The sequence below is a fragment of the Neodiprion lecontei genome, chromosome 3 (assembly GCF_021901455.1).
Source record: "Neodiprion lecontei isolate iyNeoLeco1 chromosome 3, iyNeoLeco1.1, whole genome shotgun sequence".
Lineage (NCBI taxonomy): Eukaryota > Metazoa > Arthropoda > Insecta > Hymenoptera > Diprionidae > Neodiprion > Neodiprion lecontei.
In genome coordinates this window covers 21,880,417-21,906,311 of record NC_060262.1, presented here as the reverse complement: position 1 = coordinate 21,906,311, position 25,895 = coordinate 21,880,417, and the positions used below count along the sequence as shown (strand labels likewise).

Sequence of the window (25,895 nt, the reverse complement as noted above, 5' to 3'; positions counted from 1 at the left end):
TTTCCACACTGGGATTACGCACTCGGTGTGGGCTGTTCCTGAATCACCAAACTGCTTATATCCCTGGTCAACCCTCCCACACTCGTAGCCTGGCACATGTAGGCGCCGGTGTCGGCGTATCCAACGTTTCTAACGACTAGCCTGGTCCCATTACCAACGACATCGTACTTCCCACTATCGTCATCTTCACCATCGTCGCCATCGTCATCCCCGACGGCTTCGTCGTCATCGTCGTCGCCCTCTTTGAGGCGCAGGGGTTCGTCGTTCTTGAGCCACTCGACGCGAGGCAGAGGCTCGCCTACCACGTGACACCACATCGTGGCCTCTTCACCAGGTCGTTTCGACTGGAGTCGTGGCGTAACGCGGACTTCAGGGACGGCTGGAAGTTGAGGGACACTCGGAAGATGAACCGCAATCTGATTATCCAACAATTTAAGAAAGTTTTAGGAGCGCCGTACTCACTGTGAACCGTCACCACGTGCGTCTGAACTACGTCCTTGTTCCTCAGGGCGTGACAAGTGTAGTTACCAGCGTGGACGAGCTGGACTCGTTTCAAATAGAGGCTTCCGTCGTTGAAAACTCGGATCTGGAAGATCATCGATTACAGGAGCAAGTTGACGACCTTAATATCAAGCCTGATGGAAAGTGAAGCTCGATTTCATTTGAAAAATGTTCAGTACCAAAATCTGGACTTTCTCAATCATATCTTTTTAGAAATGGTGGTACAGTCTGTTTCTCAGGTTTAATCAGACCTTACAATACGTCACAGAAAGTGACCTCATACCAAAAATCAATTCGCGTCTAAAGTCAATGGATTTGCTACTTATTTGTAGAGTGTATCAAGAATCAAGTCCAACGTTTTTAGCATGACACGGAGAATTTGAGATTGGCCAAAATTCGTTACAAGGTGTGTGACTCGGACAAATAGACAAACTGCCATAGCCAAGGGCTTAGCCACTCGGAAGAAAGTGACACACTGATTGCAGACTACACAGACTAGATCAAGGTTTTTATAATTGCAAAAGATTACCCCTTTTAAATATGAAAATTGGACTACATATGACTACAGAAAAATTTCATGACTACCGTGATTACAAAAGAACAGCAATTATACGTAATCATCAGTGATTATGTTTTTACAAGTTAAATAATGTATACCAAACTATAATGCGTACTCTTTTCGCCTAGCTGATAATGGGAAGCGAGACGGGAAGATTAATAGTCTTGTTAATAGCACTCTCTAGTCTGAATTCAGTCGTTACATGCTCTAAATGCTGTAGAAATTTTTGGTGCAGGTTATTATTATTATTATTATTTTTCTTACTGTAATCACAATGACTGCGATATGATTGCAAACGATTACAATTAAAAAAATAATTTGTTAGATTGCAGATGGTTTTATGATGACAACGTGATTACAGTGATGGCTAAATCGCTACAGTAAGGGGTGACACGATGACTGCTTTAGTGGTTAACCCCTGGGTCATGGTGACCTCAGATGTAGCTTCGGTTGTCTATCTGCTGGTGCAGAATGGCAAATTTCACAGAATCTTGGTACACAGTACGTATAATTTCGAAGAAACATTTACACAGTGGATGCGAACATTGAATGCGTCTAATAGGATTAACATTAGCGGACTGAAGTGACTCCACCTCCTGTTCGGCGAGGGTTTCAACGTCGGCCTCGTGCCTACGCCAGACAAGGGGCGGTGGCGGTGTTCCAGTAACGTCGCATTTGATTTCAACGTTGTCGCCAACCCTGACAGAGACATGATTCACCTCTCGCGACTTGTCCAGGGAGACTACCGATACGCCTGGAAGTCAATATGAAATTCGGAGACCCGTCACACTAGATTGCTCGTCACAGATTTACGGGTATTATTATTTTTATTATTATTATTAGTAAGTGATTTTGGTATTACTGAATACTGATGTATAGGTACTTTCGTACTCCCGTATATTTCATACATTGATCATACTGACTGTAGAGTTTGCTGAATGCCATGTAAAACTCGTTGATGTTTAAACGTCCATCCTTGTCAGCGTCGTCGTAACTTATCATGTGACCCAGTGAACAACCTCGGCTTAGCTGCTCCAGGTCTTCGCGCTGTGCAATCTGGAATAACAAAAACAATATTTACAATAATGATGGTAGAAAAGCTTGAGAAGATTCTTTCGATCCTCGGACTTGTATGTAAGCTGTCGCCCAATTGCGACACCATAACGACAGCAGCTTATATTCTGCTCACGGGTTGTGGTGACGCACCCTTTTCATGTAAAAAAATCATTAATCATCTCCCAGAGAAACATTCATGACAAAGTGAAACGGGTCATATAGGTGACGGTATTAATGGTCGTTGTATGTTTTACGTGTTACGTCGCGCTTACCGTTCGTCACGGAGGCCGTATACGTTTTGATTGTGCAACAAGTGCGGTATTCAAATTGAAGAGATCTGGGAGACACATATTCGTAAACTGAAGTGGGAAGTGGGGTAATAAAAAATATGATTGATGTCCGATCCGTTGGTCAGTATTATACGATAATATAAGTTGCCGACCCTTTAAACTGCTCTGCAGGACGTCTAGCCTCATTATATTGATTTTATAATACCTTGTAAGGATTCAACAATTATTGAGGGGTTGTATACCGTTTGGAAAAATCATGAATTTTAAACTTATACACGAAACAACAGAATTCATTCTGCTTATTTGTCAAATCTTTCATAACGCATCCCGAATTTTTATCTGACTTTTTGACTCACGGAAATCGCACCTAATTACGATATCGACGTAACTGCATAACAGACACGATCATCTCACCTGCTCCAACTCCTCTCTTTCCAAATTCCCATTGTTATTCTGATCGTAGTGCGAAAACATTATGCTGACAAGATACTCCTTGCTGTGGTTATCCTGAGCCATGAGTCTAGCGTGATTGAATAACAGCAGGTTATCCTGTGGGATAAATGAAAAAACACCATAAATTTCGAAACCTGGAAAGCTCAAGAAATTGGGGAAATCAAATGGTAGCCAGAAAATTTGTACTTCCGAAAATCGGTGAAAATATTAATTTTTCAAAATTGCAATCATTAGTTTGCGAATTCTTAAAAGCAATTTAAAAATTATTTTTTTATGCCTACACATCTTTTTTCCGCGCAATTATATTTTCTTCAAGCGTACCAACCCACCTTCATAATCTCGTATTCCTGCGCTGAGCAATCCTCCAGATAATAACTATCCGTGTCTATGGTATTCTCTTTGACGTCGTTCTGCCCCGTATCTTTTTGATCAGGCGGTTTTAGAGTCAGATTCGCGGCTGTTCCAACAGGCAGAACTCGCGGCGCGTCCGGAGGCCGATCGTCTGAAACGTGCGACATCGAAAACTATGCGATTGCAGGATGACTGTACGTAATTAATGAGCTAAACACTCGGAGAAAATGTTGGTATTGCTATAAATTGAAATAATTCCTTATTTGATTTGAAATAATATTTTGTTTACCCTTCGTCATTCAACATAATAAATAAATCGGTTTTTTGCTTCGAAGAACAAACCTACTTGGTTAGATAAAAAAAAAAATTTATGTCACTTTCTTAATCACCAAAATTCCCCAGATATTATTATATTTTCTTACTAAAAAAAAGCTAGTTCTAATACCGAAATCGTAAAAAATATCGATTACCTCGAACGCACTTTCATTTTAGATTGAACGAAGGGTTTGAAAAAAATATTTAGTTACAATAAGTGACTTTTTTCTCCGAGTTGAAGATTTCTCGATAAGAGTATATACCTAATCAGTTAGTTTGATGCCTGTAAGTTAGTCATATGTCTGTATTATACGTCTAAACATCACACGTACTACATCGTATTAGGGACAAAGTGGATGAAATTGAAAGATGCACAAGTGTGCAACGCCGTGATTTCGGTATCGTTACAATAGCCCATTACAAACCCTCGTACCTGCTCGATGAAGGCATCGCATGAGCCTACTGGCGATTAGCGGGATACCAGAATTACACGCTGCACGGTGTAGTTCGCAGTGGTTTGCGTAGACCCTTCCGTCGCTTCCGCAGACCGGACGGTGCCGACGGGAACACCGTCTCACGCAAATACAAAGGGCGACTTCCCCGTCCGGAGATATTTCGCACTCTCTGCCAGCACCGCAATACTTGCCAAGGCAAGGGCCTGAGGAAAATTGCCGGATACGGTTACGAGGAGATTGTTTGGCCAAAGATCGATATTTTATAACGATTTCATCGTAAGAGATAGCCGTACATTGCGTATTTACGAAATTATTATTGTTTTGTATGTAAAATATAGTCGTTAAAATACTAAAATTAAAATAATGAAAATATGAACAAAAGCTATAATATCGATGATCAGTTTCAAATCGTTACAGAGTATTTGGAAATGTAGTGTGACTGTCGGTCTGCAGACTGTTTTCTACAGATTTACCGAAACACTTTTTTTTAATTTTTAATCTTAAGAGCTCATGTTTGGCTGATATATTCTATTTCAGATGCTTCACCTCGAAAATTTTTTGTTTTGTTTGACATACCCTATGCATGTACATACAATCATACATACGTCCCCCAGAGAAATATCAGAGAAATGTAAATATTTTTGAATTTTATACGGTTGTTTTCCTTTGTTTGACATTCTCGCCTCATCATCTGTCGTCGAGACAAAAAAGCGTAGTGACAGAATGATGAAGGTATTCGTTCAATATGTGCGAGGATGTGCGTCTGCGTGCAGATAACGGTTATCCTCGTCGGCGTGGCTTTTATATTCTGGATTGTTCTCGTCGTGTACAAACTTGCGTGAATACGAAAATTACACTTTTGTGGATGAAAAACAAAAAAAGAAAGAAAGAAAAAAATCTCAGCAACAGTAAGGATCATCTGCCAGAAAATGAAAGTTACGATCGGCATACAAATATTCGCCGCGATAACCTTCACTTGCGTCGTTTGCTTCGTTCTCAAGATTCAGTACTTCTAACGCGGACTGACAATCATCATAAAACGGTACAGATTGTATCTATATGCATTGATATAAACCGTCCCCCGAGGTTATTCGAAATTTCTTTTACTCTTTCCACTCAACAGTTTGCTTACCTTTGCCCTTGCTCGAAACGATTCTACGATCATCCGGCTGACTAGATGACGGCGAAACCGCGGGAGAAGCTCGATCGACGACGATCGGAGATTCCGTCGAAGCTGCGGTGTAATCGCGATGCCGTCGAGAGTGCTGAAACATTCGGTGTACTCAATGACGAAGCATAAATTGGCAAACTACACGTTATAGAGATGCTGAAAAAAGTACCGTCTCGAAGTTTGTGATTATTTGCAAGGAATTTGTGCGAAGATGGTGCAATGCATATAGTTATAGGTATTCCGCTCGTCTTGCAGGCGATTCGTTTCACCGTTCGTTTGACCGTAATAGATTTTACGTACCCGTCTACACGGTACACAGCTCTCGGTTATTGCTTTCTTCAGTTACGTGTAATATTCGTAAAGGCTTTCAAGGCAGCGGCGTTCTTACCTTGTAACGAGATGTGCCTGCGGTGCTCGATAGCTGGAGGCTTATCAAGAGTACAAAATACAGTCCAGCCCATTCAGATTTCATCCTTGGCTGAAACAAAATTTTCCAATTTTCATTAAGTCTATTCTGCGGTAAAAATTTCTTTCCAATATTACCACGCACGGATTGTCCAGTACTCTCGCCTAATCTTATATCACGCGAAGAAAATATCTTTGAATAATATTTCTGCAATATTTCTTATTCGCAGACTATTTTTGCAAAAGCACTTTCCCGAGTAATGCGGAATAAATTGCACAGGCTGGGTGCTGATATAAATATGAGGAGCGTACGTGAAAAATATATGAGAAAGAAAAAGCTTTCGTCTTCGAATTGGGCCACGAAGACTGATCGCCGGGGTGATCTGCATGCTTTTTCCCCCCACGCCCTTCGCATGTATAGGTATATAGATATATGTACCATGCATAGATATCTGCTTTTTGTACCCTTGCCAGAAAATATCCCTTTACCAGGTTCTAGGGTCAGAGCGGGGTTGGGCAGCCCCTAGTCTAGTCTAACTTAGCTTAGAGATAAGAACTTGTAGCAGTAGAAGCCGAGCTCACGGATCCGGGGCAACAACGGCACAGCAGCATCTGCAGGGATAGAAGGAGCCGGGGTAACAGAAGCAGGAGCCGCGAGATTACCCTCGGCACTTAGCGACGGCTTGAGACGGTCTAAAATCAAAGTTTCACAACTACTTTGCGGGGGTTCCGCAGAGTAATCTGTTGTGTGTCTCTTCTAGTCTCCATAGCTCTCTCGCATACTAAATCAGATCGCCAAGTCCGCAGTCAGGAAGGTAATTTATCGTAATTGATCACAGAATATTCCGATATTACTTGCCACAATGCTCGCTAATCGTGTTATCGCATCTTTTCACCGTGTACAGAAAATTTAGTTAAAAGAATTCGTTACAGACCACAATCTCACCGGGCAGGCGAATCGTAAGAATTTCAAATCGATCAGTTCTGATAAATTGTGATTAAAAGTTTCCCTCGGAGAGAAATTCTGACGAAAATTTTCCTACATATACCAACTTATGATATATTATGTTTGAAAAATGTGCAGAGAAAGTTGTGAAAAATTACCGAGGAATTATTAAAACGCTTTATTATACTGCAGCACGTCTCGTACATCCGGCGCAACGTTCGTCGTTTGTACGTAGATATCGGGTCTGCGTATAGATATGTACGTGTATATACACACAAACAATATATATATATATATATATATATATATAACGTATATATATATATGTGTGTGTAGGTACAGGTGCCTTCGTGTTCGTTATATCTACATACTGAATTATTGGCGTTCTGTATTAATTACAATGAAATCAGAGTTAATTAAGCGGAAGCATTAGTCGCCAACAGAAATTCAATTATCTCCGTAAACGGGCGGCTCTGTAGCGGCTAGGGAATGGAAGAAGGCGACGCGGGGGTCGACGAGGGATTTAACGTCGGGTATAAGACTCCTTCCAGGCACCGCGCGTTGCCCCCGTTTACACGTAATTCGCGTAATAAATCTCCTCTGCAGGGGCTCATTACCATATATATGAACGTGCCAAGTTAAAATAACAGTTCGTCCTCGTCGCGTCGTGTCGCTCCGTTCAGACAGCCGAGCGCCTGCCATCCCCGTAACCCTGTCCACCGAAAAGGATATCCGAGTATCCTCCTGTACAGGCTGAATCCGTCTGTGAGGCGTCTGCAAATCGTGTTTACTTTATAATAGTATTTGTCTCTTGTTCGGGATTATTTAAACAACTTTAGTTTTTTTTATAAGGATACAGATTCATCGTCAGCGTCAAGAGCATTTTTTGAAAAGAGATTGCTAATCTATGGATCGCTATCCGATTACGGGTTTAGCGTCAGCTGCCGAGTTAGATCTTTTCGGAAATGGTAGTACGGTCTTCGAATGTAACTTTGGTTTCATATCTAACGGCGTTGAGTGGTAAGTTTCACAGAAAACTTCCGGTACGTTGTACCCAACGACTACCTTCACGCCTTCAATATTATCGATCTTTCTATTGATTGAGTTAAATCATCAGTCAACTGTATTCACTCTGATTTGAACATATTTTGGCATAAGTAACAATTTTTCTTTAAAAAATTCATTTAGATAATTACAAAAATACACATGCAGTAATAGGAAACCAATTACGAAATAACATATTCTAAATTCTTGTATTTCATCCAACCCTGATAAATTATGTCTTCTCTGATCGTGGCTTCAGACTTGGACCTTATGATGTTGGAAATTTCTGTCGAGCAGGTGAGCCTGTCTTTCGGAATCCTTTGCGGTAGAGATATATTAAAAAATGTTTCTCCATTTTTTCGCCAAGCATTCGTGCCAATTTTGACGAACATTTGAAAAATGATGTTGAAAAAGAATGGAACGAACGGTTTTAGTTATGCCGCGAAATATTATCTTGAAAGGTTATGTTACCGTATCGTTAGATAAAATTATCTGGGATTTTTGTGAACATTGACGCGACGAGATGCCCACAAAGTTTATCATGCCTTTAGTAATTAATTTGCAGTTGGTATTCCAAATATGCACATGTTCCCAGACCCTGCGTCGCAAATCGACTATTTCTAACTGCCAGTATATAATACTGGAACTATTAACATATTCCTCATGTATATGTACAGTCTAATTCCCTTAACGCACCGGAATATGCGCATTTGTAGCGATTTACATTTATTGCTGTTATCATCTACGGTACCCTGAAAATATTTATAATGAGAGGCTCCCTACTCGGTCAATATGCGGAAACAAATCACACTACCCAACCGTGAGCACACCTCACGGTTTGTTACGGGTTGTCATTTGGGTCACATAACATGCCAGTGGGCGATTGTTATGATTCGATTCCTCATAAAAAAATGAGTATAGCATTATTTGTTAAAAAGCGGATTTTTCTTGAGGCAGCTGGAAGTTCCGCGAGTGACGGAGTTCGACAGAGCTGTGATGAAGAAGACTGTGATGATGTTCCGTCTTCTGGACAAAGACTGGACGAGCCTGTACCCCCAACGAGCAGACTACCAAGTGTACCGGGGTTCGAACAGCGATGTGGAACCGTTCAACGGTGGGGTTTCTGTGGTGTTTCCCATCCCGGTGTCGTCGCTGGAAAAACCGATGGAGAACGTCGAGCTTCAGATTTACGTTCACAGGGAATTGTCAAAGTATTTTGAACGTCAGTCGTCGGAAAGCGTGGGGATCACTCGGGTCGACGTTTCCGACCTTTTCAACCGCGTGATCGAGGGTGTCAAGCGCCGGAACGAGGACGTCGCTCGAAAGCGGCCGGCGGTCCATCCCCGTGAGCCCGTGTCAAGGTCGACGAAAGATACTCACCCCCTTCTCAACGAGGATGGAACCGACTCGGGCGCAAAAGTGACCGCCTACCTCCGACTGACCCACCTGGGCCGTTCGGTTATATCGGAAATCGAGGTGCCCGAAGACGCTAAACGACTGTTCTACGCGCGGGAGGAAACCAGCGAGAAACTACCGTATCAATGCAGGGAAATATCCCTGGACGAACTAACCGGAGGATGCTGGGGCAGCGGGACTTTCGTTCCGCCCAGGGACCCCAGAGACACGATATGCTGCTGCGACGCGAGTGATAAATCTCGCCTGTCGAAAATCCAGGGCGCCGACGATAAGGGCAAGGATTCGGGGGTATCCGGCGATGGCGGAGACGGAGGCGGAGGGGGCGGTGAAACGTCAGGAAAAAGTGACAAGGGCGGGAAGGGGGGTAAGCGTAGGGGTCAACGCGGAGGCGCAGGCGGAGGCGGAGGGACTGACGGTTCAAATGGAAGCGGAACTGGGATCAGTGACTTAAACGGGGGAGACGACGCAAACGCGTCGTGCGACGTGAAACCGGCGCTCTGCGGCCGCGAGGGAACCTGCAACAAGAAGGACAAAAAGGGAAAGGTTGGAAAATGTGGGAAACCCGACGGCGAGGGCGGCAATCCGCTCGCCTGCGGGGAACGCCGGAAGTGCGCCAGGCGCAGATCGGCTGCCGGAAGCGCGACCGTTGGAATTGTCGATAAGAAGGCGCCCTGCCCCCGGCCACCCCCCGTTTGCCCCTGCCAACCCAGGCCGTGCCCTCTGCCATGCTTACCTTGTACACCTTCGGTACCCTGTGCCAGGTGTCAACCCGTCTATCGTGGGTCTGCCTACGTCGCGAGACCCAATGCGTGCCAGAATTTGTACGATACTTTATTGCCGTACAACGCCTACGTCTCGAGTCCTCGATGTCCATCGGTCAACGTCGGATGGCGATAGAAGTTGCAGTGTGAGGATTTTTCCAGTCTCTTTCTCGTTGTGCGGAAGTCAAGCTTATAATGCGATAAACTTTGCTTTTAGAAAATAATTGTCTTTCCTTCTTTGCGGAATATCTTGGTTTATTCAAAGAGACGATTTCCTTCGAGGTTCTTCACTCTTCACCGGCAGATAGGCAACCGAAGTTATATTTACAATATACGTTACGTATACAATACGTAGACGTTCCAACGTAGAGGCATCGGACTTTTTCAGTTACAAATTGATTCATGAATTTTGGACGACTTAATTCATGGATCGCATGATGATCTGAGGACTATTTAATGCCTGATTCTGAAATGTTTCGCGAATACGATATTCCGAAAGGTGGCAAAAGTATGTTTTCCAAATTAAGGTTTTTTTTTTTTTTTTTTAATTTCATTTTGTTGTTGTTCTTTGTTTCCCCTTTTCCCTTAAGCGTTGTACCCGGAAGCTAACAAAATCTACGGACTACAAGCGGACAACAATATGATAAAGTATCGCAGAGAATAATGGCAACTATAAGCGAAGGCTCTCTCGGCACAATGGGGAAACGCCAATCAGTGAGCCACTATATCGGTAAACATCACGTGAAGATTCGTCCGGTCTGGAGTCCACGCCTAGATCACAAGTGTTGCACTCCAGGGTGGAAAGTACTCATTGCAGCCAACCAATGAGAAAATTGTTAGCGAATGATACAGTTTGAAAAATAATTGGTAAAATAGTAATATTATTTTTGGATGTGATTTATATTTAGTCATAAAGGTTTACTTTTTTACGAGACCATAACCACGCACAATATCTCCGTTGTACGTCACCGTAATTTATTTTCCATTATAATTTTAGTAAAATATATTGACTGGTTCGTCTGAAGTCCTACCTACGGAGAAATCGCACACCGACGCGTGTGATTAAAAATGATAAAAAGAATTCTTGAAACCTTATTTTAATAATACCATTTTGCGTATCAAAGTTTAATGAATGATCTTGAAGAATGTAGATTTTTTTCGAGTTTGTGGAAAGCACTCCTGATAGTATCAAAAAAGAATTAGTTGAATTTAACAAATATGCCGAAGAAACTGTTTTGTTGATTTAATTAATCATCGTTTCATTCAATAACCAAAATTACCGAGTTCTCATCACTTATGAATTTTAATTTTAAAAGTGCTTCTTTCGACATATAATATTTGATCACCATATTTGGTGAATTCAACGAATCCTTATTCCGCGCGTGTTTTGGAAAATTGTAACGACCCTCACGTAATACAAGTTTGGAAGAAAATAAAAATTCCGTCCGCTGAGTCTTCCCTTGTCAGGGTGAGTTATAGGATGCGTCGAAAATAAACTAAGTTTCGATTTTTGCGAATTTCATCGGTTTCCCCAGTCACATTTTGCAGTGTCGTAGGTGCGAGTAAACTAATTGTGCGAGAGTTACGCATATTGGCCAGCTAGCGTATAAATTAGGTCTGAAATCACGATTTTCCTACCGTTGTAGAATCGTCATCCCGTCGTTATTTTCGACTACGTTCAATTTCGTGATTTTGAACAGTTAATTCGTAGCGCTAATTTATGCTATCATTTTTTATTATTTAAGGTAGCTCGTTGCCGATTGCTATTGCGAATTTGGGAATTACGGTTCACCGCAGTTAATTGGATTATTTCAAATCGATCACTGCAGTTTTATATTTTTACTTTGAAAATTTGAATTTGTTGATAATCCGTAAATACGTAGGTCTCCTGTATTAAGTTATTGCACATTTCAAAATTTAACTAACCGATTATTATCTTCTTCGAAACCCCCGACAAGTTACGGTTGAAAAATGGCGCCCGTGACTCGTGCGTTTTGCCAGTTGTTCTTCCTTGCTATGTATTTTCTATGAGATGCGGATCAGTTTGTTTTCATCCTCTTTTCTTTGAGGCCTGCGCGAGTGTAGAGCAGGACGAGTTTAAGCACGAACGCATTCGCGGAGTGATTTACCGTATCGCGGAAAACGTCGGATCGAAGAAAAATGTCTCTCTTTCTATTTCTCCGTCTTTTGAACGTTTTTGCATCCCCATCCTTTTTTTTTTTTTCTTTTTCTTCCTCCGTAAGTTTGAAAGTATTTTCTGCAAGCTTCTCATGCGTATTGTATATTATATAAGATACGTCGTGTGTATAATTTTTTATCCAGCTGACGTCCGGACAAATGTCTTGACTGATTTGGATAATATCCGCATGAAAAATCACAAATATACGTGAAACGAGGATTTCATCCGAAGCTTCTTTGAAAAATGTTATACATATATTTGTAAGGTACGTAATTTCAATTCTTGAAATCACTAACATCTGATTGTTTATTTTTTCACTTCTACGTGCATATGTAAAAATAAGTTGCAATTACACGGGGTGTCTCATTGTAATCAATCCAATCAAATATCTCGAAAACCAAAAGTGTGAGTGAAACATGTTTCGAACAAAAGTTGAATGGTTCGAAGATTGAAAGAAGATGAATTAAAGTGTCGGATTTTTTTTAAGCGGACTCGCCAAGGTCCAGTGAAGATTAACAAAGTTTTTTTTTTAAATGAACAGTATATTTTTTTCATCGTCATATGAAAGAGCATCAAATTCTGCATCGAAAAATACTTGGCTCGTATCTTATCACCACTCGAGTTTAGGTGGTGAGAGTGTGTAAGTACTTTTTATTGCAAAATTTGATGCTCTTCCAGATGCCTATGAAAAAAATATACCGTTCTGTTTGATAAAATTAAGTTGATCTTCATCTGACTTTGGCGGGTCCACTTACGAAAAATCTGATGCTCTCAGCTTTTGTCCCCCTTCGAAACTCACAACTTGTGTCAGAAACATTTTTCACTCACACTTTTGGTCTTCAAGATATTTAAATTGATTAATTAAAATGAGACACCTTGTATATCACATCCTCTAAACGGTTTACCCAATAAAGTTACACGACACGCCGTTTTTTTCAGAAATTAATCACAACTTTGTTCGAGCCATATTTTCTTGTTGTTTACTTCGTGTATCATAAGATTAAAAAATGGAACGACACGTCGCGTCAATATCATATTATAGATTGAGAATGAGATCATGTTATCGAGTATATCGAAAGTTGTAAAATATAAACAAATCGAACATCGTGTTCGAAGCATTGAAAAATTTAAAATTCACAAACTCTCTCCAAGTATAATAAAAATCGGTGTCAATGTACACAACTGATTAACATCCGTAACTTCCCGGTTAGCATTAGATCAATTTTTACGACGTAGATCGACTCTAAACTCATATGTTTGAACATAAATATACGAATTGAGTAGGTATATATTGGAAAACAAACGCGAGAGTAACTCGTCGAGTTTAGTCTTCTAGGCGTTACCGAAAATAATCTAGCCGAGAAAGGTGCAAACTGGAAAGTAGACATGAATAGCCCGAGTAATTAGAGGTAGGCACGACAGGGACTAAAGTTCGTTAAAGTTGTACTTTTGTATGATTCTCCCGACTACGCAACTCTTTCATAGCCGTAACCGTCATCATCATTACCATTACTATTACGCACCTACACACGTCTCCTCCATCGGAGACTCGGTCTATATAATACGCTGATAAACGAGGGGATGATTTAGGGTTCGTCGAGCGAGTTGCTTTCGCGAGGGGCAGGCAGTCGAAAATCGAAAAACCGCGAAAGGGGGAGGGGGTTGCCGGATCGCAGGTTGTACGAGATGAAAAATGTACCAGCCACCCGGGGTGACCCGAGCCAATTTAAACGTGTTCGCCCGGGTATCGCGCGCTCCGTTGGTGCAGGACGATTGATGCGGGTCGTTTGTCGGGAGAACTTGAAAGTCTGATTGATTTCGGGTCCATTATTTCCACCGGCGGTGGTCCGACAGCGTCCGCGCCAGCTACATGGATTACGGCCGTAGGACAACGGGCAGAAATCGGTTCAAATACACCCCCGCATGGAAGGCTTACCCCCTGTATCTGTTGGGCCGCCTTCATATCCGGCCTCACCTTCGGTGTCCCCGCGAAGGAGTATTTTTTGTTTTTTTTTCTATACAACGATTTGTCGTGGCTTTTGTCTATGCGACAGCGGATCGAAGTTGGATAAAAAATTGTGCATTATACAAATTACCAATTTATCAAAGTTATGCCTGGTCACGCGTAAGTAATCAGGACTGCTTGGGTCACTTCTTCGTCATCGTCCGTTCAAAGAATCTCGGAATTCGAAACATAGACGTTGCGGTATGAGTTCAAAAATCTAGAAAAACATTCAAAGACACATTTAACATCGGGATTAGTCGAGTTCCAGACTCTTGGCCCGGTTTGCGGGCCAAGTTGGAAAAGAGAGATGCTGCAGGAAAAAAAAAAACCAAAAAAAAAAAAAAAACGACGAAAATAATGCAGAGAGAAGGGAAATTGCATTCTTCTTTTAAACGATTGTTTCTTTTCCACGGCGATAATCCCTCCAATATTATACCGAGCACTCCACAAACAACCCGCGTTGCAATACAGAGGGTGGTACAAACGCGTACCGCTTTACAACGCGGCGCGAAAATTAATTATTACCTAGGAGGAAGGAAGGAAGGAAGCAAATGGCGGGGGGGGGGGGGAGGGGGGATGGGGGTGGGGGAAATTTATCAGATTTATACCTGGAGGTCCCGCCGGTAAGCCGCGGCGACACCGAGCTTATCTCTCTCAATTCTGGCAGGGTAAACCCTCTTCATCCCGTGGGATAAGGACTTTAAGGACTTGAGCTCCCGCTCCCGCTCTGCCACCACTCTTCTATCTTATAGATATGTATATATATATATATATACGCTATGTGTACGTTGGTATAGGCGGGTACACGTCTCTACGTACGTTATACGTATATAAGTGGGTTACGTATAATATATAATATATATATATGCATGTATATGTATATATATACTATATCTCTACGCCAGTGCAAAGAAACTCTCGGCTACGCGGGGATGACGATGATAGTAATAACAATAACAATAAAGGTATAGCGGTGATAATAACAGTAATATAATATCCAACAATGGCCGAGGACCGTTTTTCAGGCGCCTTATGTATAACGGAGTAGCTGTGTATGCAGCCTCGTTGGGTTCTCCCGTTGTTGTTGGTCGAGGGGTCTTTAAACCCCGTGTCATATTTCAACGCTTTCGACACCCACGTTTCGCAATACAACTAAATGTACACCCAATGTGCTTGATACCGAAGCTCAAGGATTGGACAACTCGGTTTCAGCATTACAATCTTCAAACACCCCGGAGTTGGACAAATTGATTTTAGTATGATTTTGCTACGGCGCACGTATCCTGGCATCGAGCTCGTTTGAATATATACCGAGAGAAAACAGTGAAACTTTGCTGATTAAGCGATGACTGCGTGTGTGAAAATTAATTGAATTTTATAGGCCTCTGGCGAATCTTCGCTAACGTAGAAAACGTCCTCGCATCGTTGTGTGCACGTACGGAATTACTATCCAAGTTTTGTCAGGCATCCTGCACAGGTCTTACACTCAATAGCAATGTGCTTGAAAGGTATGCTAGAAATCTATTGGCTGAAAAAATCCTACCGCGGTAATATTTTCCTCTGCAAGGCAGGGGAGCCGATTTACTCGAAACGGGGCATGAGATTTTAAACTCTCCCGCGTTACTTAGGAGCGAATTGAAATTACATTGTTATCGTGACTCGTAGCGGTGATCGGTCATCGGACAGTTTACTGCAATGAAAATTTTCGACAAATTCCTGCATCCCTGTATCAGATATTCGAATCCTAATTATCAAAAAAAATATGCACCACCAACGTAACCTCCGTAAGCCGTATTCGACAGTCGAAGCTTAAGGTGACCGGCCTGTACGAAAATCCGACAAATCTCGAACAAACACAGACTGACACGCAATCTATTAAATTTCACTGTTTCCTCTCGGTATGCAGATGAGCATACACGTTAAGATCCGTCATGCTAATTCTATCCGACGACGCCGAGTCGAGTGTCGAGTCCCGTTTTCTTCCTTACTTAGAATCAGTTTCACTCGACAGTCTTTGTCGGTGACCTCGATGCTGGACAAACTTTTTCACTTTGCCACTCCAACCCAACCCGTGATATGAGAGTTGTTCAACTCGGTTGAGATCGGGTTCAAGCACGCCAGGTGTACGTACATCTAGCGACTATTTCGGTCAGCGAACTCACGTTATTGCCCGTGACCTTATTTTTATTTTATTTCGATGCTTTGCGGCTATTATTTTTCGTTGGGTGTAATTTGCCTGGTATTTGTAGGTAGGTGATAATGAAAAGTTGGACGACTTTAGTAGGCCTGCTTCAAACGGCTCCGCTTGGTTTAGAAAGCATCTCCTACGCCTTAACTCGCTCATATGCTTTCTGACGAGCATCATCGCGTGAACCCGGAACGGATTAATTTGGTATTCAAATTTATGCCCCGCTTATATACACTGTATGTATGAGTAGCTGGTACCGTTGGTGGATTATATTGGAAGGGTGACTAACCTCGTTTAATTATCACATTTTAAGTATATGTATCACAGATTTCACGAGATTTGAATCACGTTTCGGTTTTATTTCCTTCTTTTTTTAAACGAGTTTTAATTTTTCTAAATATCTCTCTATCTCTATACGAATGCTGCCGGATAAAAATTCATGACATAGATACAGGTATAAAATGAGCGAGTAAATGTTTCCTCACCAAGCAATTATTATAATCCGTCCTGAATTACAGTTGCCGTAATTAAGACTTTACTGCATGAATAATGGTTCAATTTTTTGCATGGTATAAAATCTGAATATTCATGTGGTCAAGGGATTTTAAGTTTCTTCTCAGTTTCACAGAAAACTCCCGTAATGTTTTTCACGAGAGTATAACTCTATGCGCATAACGCGCGACTTTCGTCCTACGTGACGAACGGCATGCGAAAACTGAAAGTACGTACCGTTCGAGACTCCCACCATGAAGATTATTCTGATAGCTAAACGAATTCGGGTTACGACCAGAGGAGGTAGTGAAAATTATTATTGAGAGTCGTCGTGCGTGAGAGTGAGGGATTGAAAAAATGAGATGCTCTAGGTGTGACTAGCTGATTTGACGAGTTCAATCATCGAGTACACGCACGTGTACGCGACGCAGGTATAATAATGGTATCGAAAACCTCCGGAGGTTTCTCTTTTCCGCCTCGGAAATCGCCACCCGTACATTAATAAACATCAGTCTTCTGCCTGTGTACAAATGCATGTGCTTACGTATCTATAACTATTACATTTAGCTGCCTTTACGCGACGTTGATCGATACGGAAAATGTAAGACAGCTTTCGCGTGACGCGATAATGGTTTAGCGCTATCCGCACACAACTCTTATGCAGTTTATGCAGTTGCACATAACGCGCGTTCGCAATTCGCAAACACCGCTTGCGTTATGTGAAGGTAACCGTATTTTTTATCGCTAAAATTCGAGAAAATGGAGTTATTCACGAGATCAAGTAATTCTGCATAAACACTAGGGTGATCCTTAATAGGTCTGTGTTTGAATTTTTATGCTCTCAGGTGCTTGAACGATTTCAAATTGATAAATAAAAAATTCCCTGAAAATTTTAGCTCTCTATATCAACTCTAAGATAGTCCGCTTTGCCATCGAAGTATCTTATGGAAATAATATGGGAAATACTTTTCTTCCTCTTGATTTTATATAATTTTATAATTTTATAAGTCGTTGGCGAATACACCGTCAATAATGGAATATACTTATTTTTGTAGAGAATTGATCGCTCTACAAAAAAGCTCTGATGCAGAAAATTCGCAAATAAAAGCATTCGTATGTTAATTAACATTCAAAGTTTAATTTATACAGAATTATCATTCCGTCAAGTATAGCTACGAAATAAGCAACTGTATCATAAAATATATGACAATGTTGAACTCAAGAGAGCTCAAATATTTAGGGACTTTTTTTTTCATCAATTTGAAAGCTTTTGAGCTCCCGATAGCCTAAAAATTTACAAAACAGACTTATTAAAGACGTTAAAGACCACCCTAATATACACACTTGAATTAAACAAATAGATTTAAACGTTCGACAGTCTGTTTTTCAGTTTTGTATAACGTACAGGAATTGTTTTGTTTCTGTTTCAGGATCAATTGCAAATATTGTATAATGTCCGTATCTAATGTGGTAAATCATGTATAACAAGTTTAGCAGCTTTTTTTTTTTTTTTTGCCAAATTATTCTTCTTTTTTCTTCATTCGAGTGAAAATCAATATGGTCAATGGTACGACGGAATTATGATCAAGTGCAGAATATCGAAATATGCAGTATTTTCTATAAAACGTGAGCCTTTTACTCGGAGATTGATTAACCTCTGGTCTACAATTATTTCATCACGGTCGAAAACTACACCTATAAATAAACTCAGCCTTGATTGATTCGATAAATAAATCGTGATCTACACCACGTGATATCAGAATGCATCGGAAATCCGTAAAGTGCGAGTCGAGTAAGGCATTAAGTGCTTGTATAATTGCCAATATTAAATAAGTGAACGTGACTGCATCGCAATTAAATCAGGAGTTAGTTCTACTATATGCGGTATAATCGTATTAACATATGTTTCATCCATTGGATAGGCGTGTGATTACGTGCATGAGGTGCAGAAATTACTCCTCCTCGTTCTCGAGGTGTTTCAACTGCATGTTTGCGGTATATAAGGTACCGCATATTACAGACATTCGCGTTGTAGCGTGTCGTGCAATAATGTAATGCACTTATGCCATCATGCGAGTAAGAAAAAATAGTTTCCCTTGGTGTAACGATGTACTCGTATTTGACTTACGCAACGATAATATGTAACCTGCTTTGGTAAATCACGCGCGGGCGTGGATAATTAATTATCGTTTCGCTTATTGTATCTTATTAGAATATCTTCGGCGTTAAGATTTATGATGGTTACTTACAAGTGCATTCTGAATTATTAATATATACACGAGTATGATGCGTTACATAAAAGAGTTGCAGACGCGCTATTTCATTCATTCATTTATTTATTTATTCAATTATAATTCGTCTCTGGTACATCTCACGTCTGATTATACGCTCGGAAAAGAAAGCTAGCACTCTCTACCTCCGATTTTGATGCGATGCATGCGTCATCAAAATTTTTTTGATAAGTAGCCGATTTACGGTGATGTTAACACTATATACCGCTTATTATTGTGGTAGAAATTCATACCGGCGTATACGCTGTTTGGCTCATGCCCCCTCTCTACCCCGCTCAAAAAAAAAAAAAAAAAAAAGTACAGAAACCTACAATTGAATCAGGTGTACGGTGCAAGTCAAACTTTCACGATCTTGTCTACGAGAAAAAAAAAGAGATGAGAAAAAGTGACACAATAATAGGTATACAGTATGGTATATACCTATTATAATCTGGCCACGAAGTTGAGAAGCGATCGTATAGTTTGCCCGTTACCGAATAGATTAAACTCCAATTAAGCTTAGAGCAAGGCTAATGACTTTCTGCTTTGCAAGCGAATCCTTTGTACAGGTACCGATTTTGTATCCTTGCAGGTGCAGTTCACTTATGAGATTTTGGGTCACAAAAAAGTACATGTAGACGAAAAAAGTATACCGACGTAAAAAAAAATAAAATTGTTTCACTTCATCGGACAAAAATTACATAAGAGCGTCACCTTTTATCCATAATCATAAAGACGGGGAAAAAATACAGTCGCGTTTTATGATTAGTGTGACTATTTTTTTTTTTTATTTTTCTTCTTTTGGTAAGCTACAATGAATTCATAGTTTCGCATACAATACGCGGAATTTGGCACACTGTAAAAATAGTTATCGTAGTTACCAAAAAGACCTTTGCCCGCGGGTATTTATTTTCATCTTTGCATGAGAGTGTCAAATAAATAAAATCGAAATATGCTTTCGCAGCGATGACGTGTGATTAATTCGGTAATCGGTGACTGGAAAACGTGTAAAAAAAATTAATTGATTCATACAAGTTACGACGAACTTACGGCACCAGTATCATATGACACAGATTGAGGTTCCAGACGGTAGCTGACACTGTACTTCAGTGTTACTTGATGATATGGGATAAGATTTTTAGATTTGCGTAAAATCAATCGAACCGAGCGAAACCGTTTTGATATGCCAGTTTTCGTTAAATCTGTAATAAGTAGTGACCAAATTAATTATTAACCTTCCAGATAGTCAAAATTCATGATTTGACGTGAAATTAATAATATGGTTTTTCCATCTCTTTATTACTTTCACCATTGCGAATAATCTGTAATTTGTATTCACTTGCCTGGCAAATATAAATAATAAATGTATCTTTTTACTCAATTGATCAAGGTAGAATCGTGAGTATAAGAAAACTGATACGTTCTATGGTCCTGCGATGCAGTATAATAGTAAAATTGATAAATCACCAAATAATTTGTAACGAATCTGTGCGGTAACGTATCTGCCAATGATATTCCGAAAGTGATTGTCGTCCAGTTTACAAGAAAAGTGAAATGGCCGAAAGAGAGCAAAATATAACTTACAGGTGAATAGATACACGTTACGTATAAATACTGGATGTAATTACCCTTGTCTATACGCCGCTAGTTTCGTAATCCATAAACAAAAAGCCCGTCATGGAATTTATCTATTCTAACCATCCTGCGGTATGCGGCAGGCCAATTGAAGCGGAAACGAGTGTTTCATTTCATTGTTCAGCGTGATTCCAAGCTGACTATGAACTCCTATGCGGACCTAGCAGTCGTGGCGTTACAGCAAGGTATCGCAATTTTTACGAAACGGATTTAAACATGCATAAACGTCGTTCCGACGCAAATCTCCGCTGCACACGCTGTATCGCTGCAGGTTGTTCGATTGTCCAATTTTCTTTATACCCTGCATTCACTACGCTGCAACTGAAAGTCATTGGGCAATTTTCTCGCCGTCTAAGAAACGCGGTTTACAACTTCTAATTATAGTCATAACTTACGCCGATGTGATCGTCACCCAAACTCGCGATACTGCAACTGGGTTCGTTGAAGGCGATTTCTTTCTGGGAATGACCGAATTTACCTCCTTGTTACACAATATACTATTCCTGGCAGAGTTTAAGAATGTATGCGACATACGGTAGGTGGAAGGTTATCTAAACAAGAACGCGATACGAGAACAGAGCTTGAATTGTTATCGAAGCTCATTCGCAGAAAAAAATGTTAAAACACTGAATTTCAACGTTACATACCTTATTATTATAACAACATCAGAGACTCACAATTTTTTGATATTTTTTCACTGATAAATCCATGCTGCTTTTAAGATTGTCGATTCCAATGAGTAACAGTACATTTTACGTAAATATAAATTTTCAACGGTTCGCCTAGGTTAAATTATGATTAACAATGAGAGATTTCTTTTTGTATCACAAGTTTATCATTCTGTAATTTACGATGACAGTGTCATTGTGACATGTCATATTTTTATTACCAACTGACGAGCGCAAGAAAAAAAATCTATCTCAAACAATTTGCATAATAAGGATTTTTCGCTGAGGAAATACTGGAATATAGTGATTTCTCTGACCTTGTTAGTAACAGAGTGGTTCCAGTTGAGATTCAGTGATTTAACATTTTTATTTTCGGACTAAGGAGACTTTCTCAATGAGACTAAGTTTGATTCGCTCAAATTGGACCTTTTAAATCTTTCTTTTGTCACGTTTCTGTGTCGACACAATTTCGAGTAGACTGTATGTACCATACATCGTTAAAACGAATTTCTCGTTTCGACCTCACGCCAGATTGCGGTCAAACAGGAACTTGGAGAGCGGAAATTTAAAAAGCCGAAATTCCTAGACCTCTATAATTCTAAATACATCTATCTTTTTTGTACCTTTTAACTCATAAGTGGGATCGATAACGTCTCCTTTTTCAATGGGGAAACGAATGGTGATGAGCAAATTTTACTTCATTGAAGTTTAGTTCGTAAAAAATTTATCGTGTATATGGCTTTGTATAATATTATATGTGACTATTGGCGCTTAATTTAAGTAATAACAAGTAAAATATTTTGATTCGAGTAAAGAAAGCAAAATTCACTTACCGCCACGAAACACCAACGGCAGTTTTGAAGTGTTTTTTTCAATTGCTCTGCGCAATGGCCAGCAAGCAACTGATGTTATGATTGGCTGAACCTCACTGCCAGATACCCATATAACATGAAATCTTTCCAACAAACTTTCAATAAAATATTTTATAGAAAGATTATGAGAAACTTTTTAAGAACAACAACAGTCAAGAAATCTTTTGCAAGTTTCTGACGCGGACATTTTCAACTTGCAGCAACCTTTTTTTGAAATATATTTGAAATGTTTCTTTCCTTTCATGAAAGATTTCAGAAAGTTTTCTGAAATATTCATTGTTATGTGGGTAATGGAACTGAACTTTACTCACGATCCCAGGCCGATAATGTCAATTTTTAGCTTAGGAGCGTAGTTTGAAAGTCGGCTCGAGTCGTTTACGACACCGTACCTGTGTTGTAGGGTTGATATGCATCCCGTGCTCGATGTGCACGCGGCATCCGTGTTGGTACTGAAACGAACAATCTCGTAACACCGCAGAAGCGCAATTATCGCTTAAACTTGCGCAACACGCTTTTTGTTGCCGAAGGCACGATTTGCAAAGAAGTCGAGTTCGGAGACCCGCAGACCGGCCCATCATTCATCGTCAACTGCATACGTCGCTTGTCTCCTCTTAAAACGTGTCGCATTCAGGTTGGATGTGAAATCGAACAACCGTACAATGCGAAGAAGGGGAGAAATATTTCAGTGAAAAAATCGGGACGCAAACATTACGCGCCGCTGAGCCGGTTTCCAGTAATCGAGTAACGAATCGATGTTTATGGTCGGAATCTTTTTACCGAACATTTTTGCACTGCTTAATGTTCCGAAGCCTCGGGTAAAATTGAAATTTTTCTTCTCACGTTACCGATGTAATAACGAAGCACTTTGCGATTCCCTGCAAGTTTGTCTAATCGACAGTTTCTTAGCGCAAGTCCGTTATTACCTCGTAAATAAAGTACAATCGATTTCTTACCAACTATTTGCATACTAATTGACGTTAATACATTTATATTCACACCTTTTGTACATTATGGGCATTATAAATGTACATCCGCAGTGATATATGCCTGCAGTTTGTGTTGTTGAGAAACAGTTTGTTATGCACCTTCGGGCTTCTCTCATAATTTCGACTGGATTTCATAGTTGCAAGTCAAAGATTCTGGTACCTACGTGTCTTTTGCCGTTGATTTATTAGCGTGTATTTCATTTGTTTTTTTTTTTTTTTTTTACCCGTTGCGAAATTTACAGTTGTGCGCATATGTGTAGATATTTGTATTCACAACCATTGTAATTACCTACTGTTACTTTTTTAATTGTCCAACTGCATGCGGTTTCACGATACATCTCTATGTTATATTGCACTATAATATTTCGGTCAATTAGAAAGGTGCTTATATGCTTTATACTTCAGCTTGCTCTTTATTTACACCTATAATTAACTTTTATTTTAACTTGGAATTTCATTATTTTATGGCTAATTTGATAGAGTATGTACTATTTCCCTAAATCACGGATATATCTCGTTTTCCTCAAAATTCTTATTGTACAGAACTCTTATAAAAATATCTTTAGAATTTCGTATAGACTACGATGTCAAATTCTTGATACACATCTCAAATGGGACTGCAATTCTTTTCACAGAACCGCAAACGAGATTCCAATATGATCATACGTTTTTACGTATATGTAATTTTAGTGTATTTATTGTTAATTTCGCACAATTTTTTCACATAACTCCAAGTCCTCTGTCCGGATTTAAAATGCAATAAATCTCTGTAAGAAGAGTCTCACACCCATCGACGCGGTAAAGTCAAAAGAATGATTCACGCAGGTATAATTTATACGTTTGCCTGCAATATTATACATTCATATGAAAGATGAAGCGAGCGAAATGTTGCAATCTGGAGGCGAAGTTTATCTCATCCGTTTACGGGGCCGTATAGTCTTTGTTGTAATATGTTCAGTGAAATAGGGAGCTGCAGGGGTTGTCGACGGAAGAATATAACGTTCCAGGAACGTTCGCCGTCGACGTTTCGCAACGATTGGTGGATATGAAACCTTGCTCTACGAATCTCGAAACTCTCCGTCTAAAGTATGTGCATAACATGCTATGTTTAAGTTTCCCGCGAAGGATGCACGCGATTATTGCACCAAGTTGGAAAATGAAATCCCCTCCGACACTTGGTTGATCAATTAAGTACTGCACTGCGGTTCTTCTATTCGCATATTGTGTTAGGTCAAATTGCACACGCTTTAATGAGCTAATTGTCGTTTCTTGTTTGAGAATTCATTGCCTCTCTGGCATAATTCGGTTATAAAAGTATATGTCGGAGTTGATTATTCATTTGGATTCCAAATCAATTTTACTAAATTGTCGTAATTACTGAGAAGAAACGGTGAAACTTGACAGATTGTCCGTCCAAATTCACATGCGCTAGCTTTGTCGGATAATTGGGAATAGAGTCCGATTATACAGCTCTACAAAAAAAAATTTTTTTGCTTTGTCCAAAAATTTATCTTACGATTTTTCTATTCATTAACCAATCATTTATCAAAACTTACAATATATTTCTTTCGAGTTATGAATAAATAAAAATTTTAACGATGGATTTTCTAAAATACCGTTCAATCGTTCTCCTGGGTATGAAAGCAAACTTTTTCAAAGCATATATATATATATTTTGACTCAGGTTCACCGTTTCATTTCGGTAGATCCCCAAAGGAGCTCCTGGGTCTGTTACTGTAAATACAAGTGATGTTTTTCGACGTGCCCAAATACGCTGGAGATCAGGACAATGAGCTCTGGAAAGAGAGCTGAAGAGAGTCGCTGGGAAGCAAGGAGTGGCGCAGGATTCGGAAAGTGAAAACCGAACTCGCTGGTTTCTCTCTTCGCCAAGATATTCCGCTTGCCCCGGAATCGGACCAAAGGGTGCTGCCTGCCGCCGTCCTTCCGCCGCACGGTATTCGCATTACCGTGCCGCTGTAACGTGCGTGCGCATTGATACGGGTAGACCATAGAGTACAGAGTGTATAGCCGGTGATATCTACACAGCCAACTGCTTTCTCCGCGATGCTGTAAGTACGTGTATAGGAGTGCAGTAAGCCCTTCTGGTTCCCGATACCGTATCATCATGCACGGGGAAAAGTGTGAAAAAGATAAATAATGATATACAACAGCAGCTACTTTAAGTAAGAAGGGCAAATCTCTGGATTATTCATTTTTTGCATGATGCAATTTCTCTGTCGACTGCAAATTTATTAGCAATTCAATAAGTTTAATAAGAGTAACAAAATTTTCGATTTTTATTCTCACATACACTGATTACAAATTTATGCGTCCTGTATTTATTAATTACATTATTAACTTGCAAGTACTGCACTTATGTTATTTTATTTAATTATTATATTCCCATTCTTAACTACCAGTAGTTTGTGTACTATAGTTTATTAATTACACTTGCAGCGCACTTGCAGAAATAGTTGCTTAAATTTTTCTTTATTTTATTTCGTTTCATCTCGTTCGTAAATTCACATCGTATAGGTGTATCAATAATACGTTGAGATTTTGTCCCGTGAATGTCATTCTCACAAATTTTCGTTTCATATTTGTTTGAATCCGCGTTGACTGAGAAGACGGAAAGAAAACTGCACTAGGTATACCTACAGTAAATTAATCGAAAACGAAATCTGCGAAACGTTGGGAGATTTGTAATAGAATGAAATTGCATATGAAATAATAATTTAGGAAACAATTTCACCGTAGTTAGAATGTATACTTTGTCAAATGACCGACCTTTATAGCTTAATTCTGCCTTTTAGTGAAGGACCTCAACAAGTACATGTATAATAAACCAATGATATATAGGTCTGTTTGTCGCTCAAG

The 25,895-nt window shown here is 40.0% G+C and overlaps 1 protein-coding gene across 3 annotated transcripts in view; it reads right to left on the bottom strand.

Annotated features, from left to right (window-relative positions):
- LOC107226225 (follistatin-related protein 5) overlaps positions 1–25,895 on the bottom strand; it is a 45,033-nt gene that overhangs the window by 4,124 nt on the left and 15,014 nt on the right. For 2 of the 3 annotated variants that reach the window (XM_046733327.1, XM_015666962.2), the window contains exons 2-10: positions 5,540–5,629; positions 5,113–5,245; positions 3,959–4,183; positions 3,189–3,361; positions 2,821–2,955; positions 1,969–2,116; positions 1,654–1,814; positions 463–586; positions 23–379 (exon numbers count right to left, since the gene is read on the bottom strand). In XM_046733327.1, the coding sequence (XP_046589283.1) occupies positions 23–379; positions 463–586; positions 1,654–1,814; positions 1,969–2,116; positions 2,821–2,955; positions 3,189–3,361; positions 3,959–4,183; positions 5,113–5,245; positions 5,540–5,623 (1,540 nt within the window). In that variant the 5' untranslated portion in view covers positions 5,624–5,629. Of the gene's footprint in view, positions 1–22; positions 380–462; positions 587–1,653; positions 1,815–1,968; positions 2,117–2,820; positions 2,956–3,188; positions 3,362–3,958; positions 4,184–5,112; positions 5,246–5,539; positions 5,630–25,895 lie in introns of those variants that run through there. The other variant, XM_015666963.2, reaches the window with a different exon arrangement.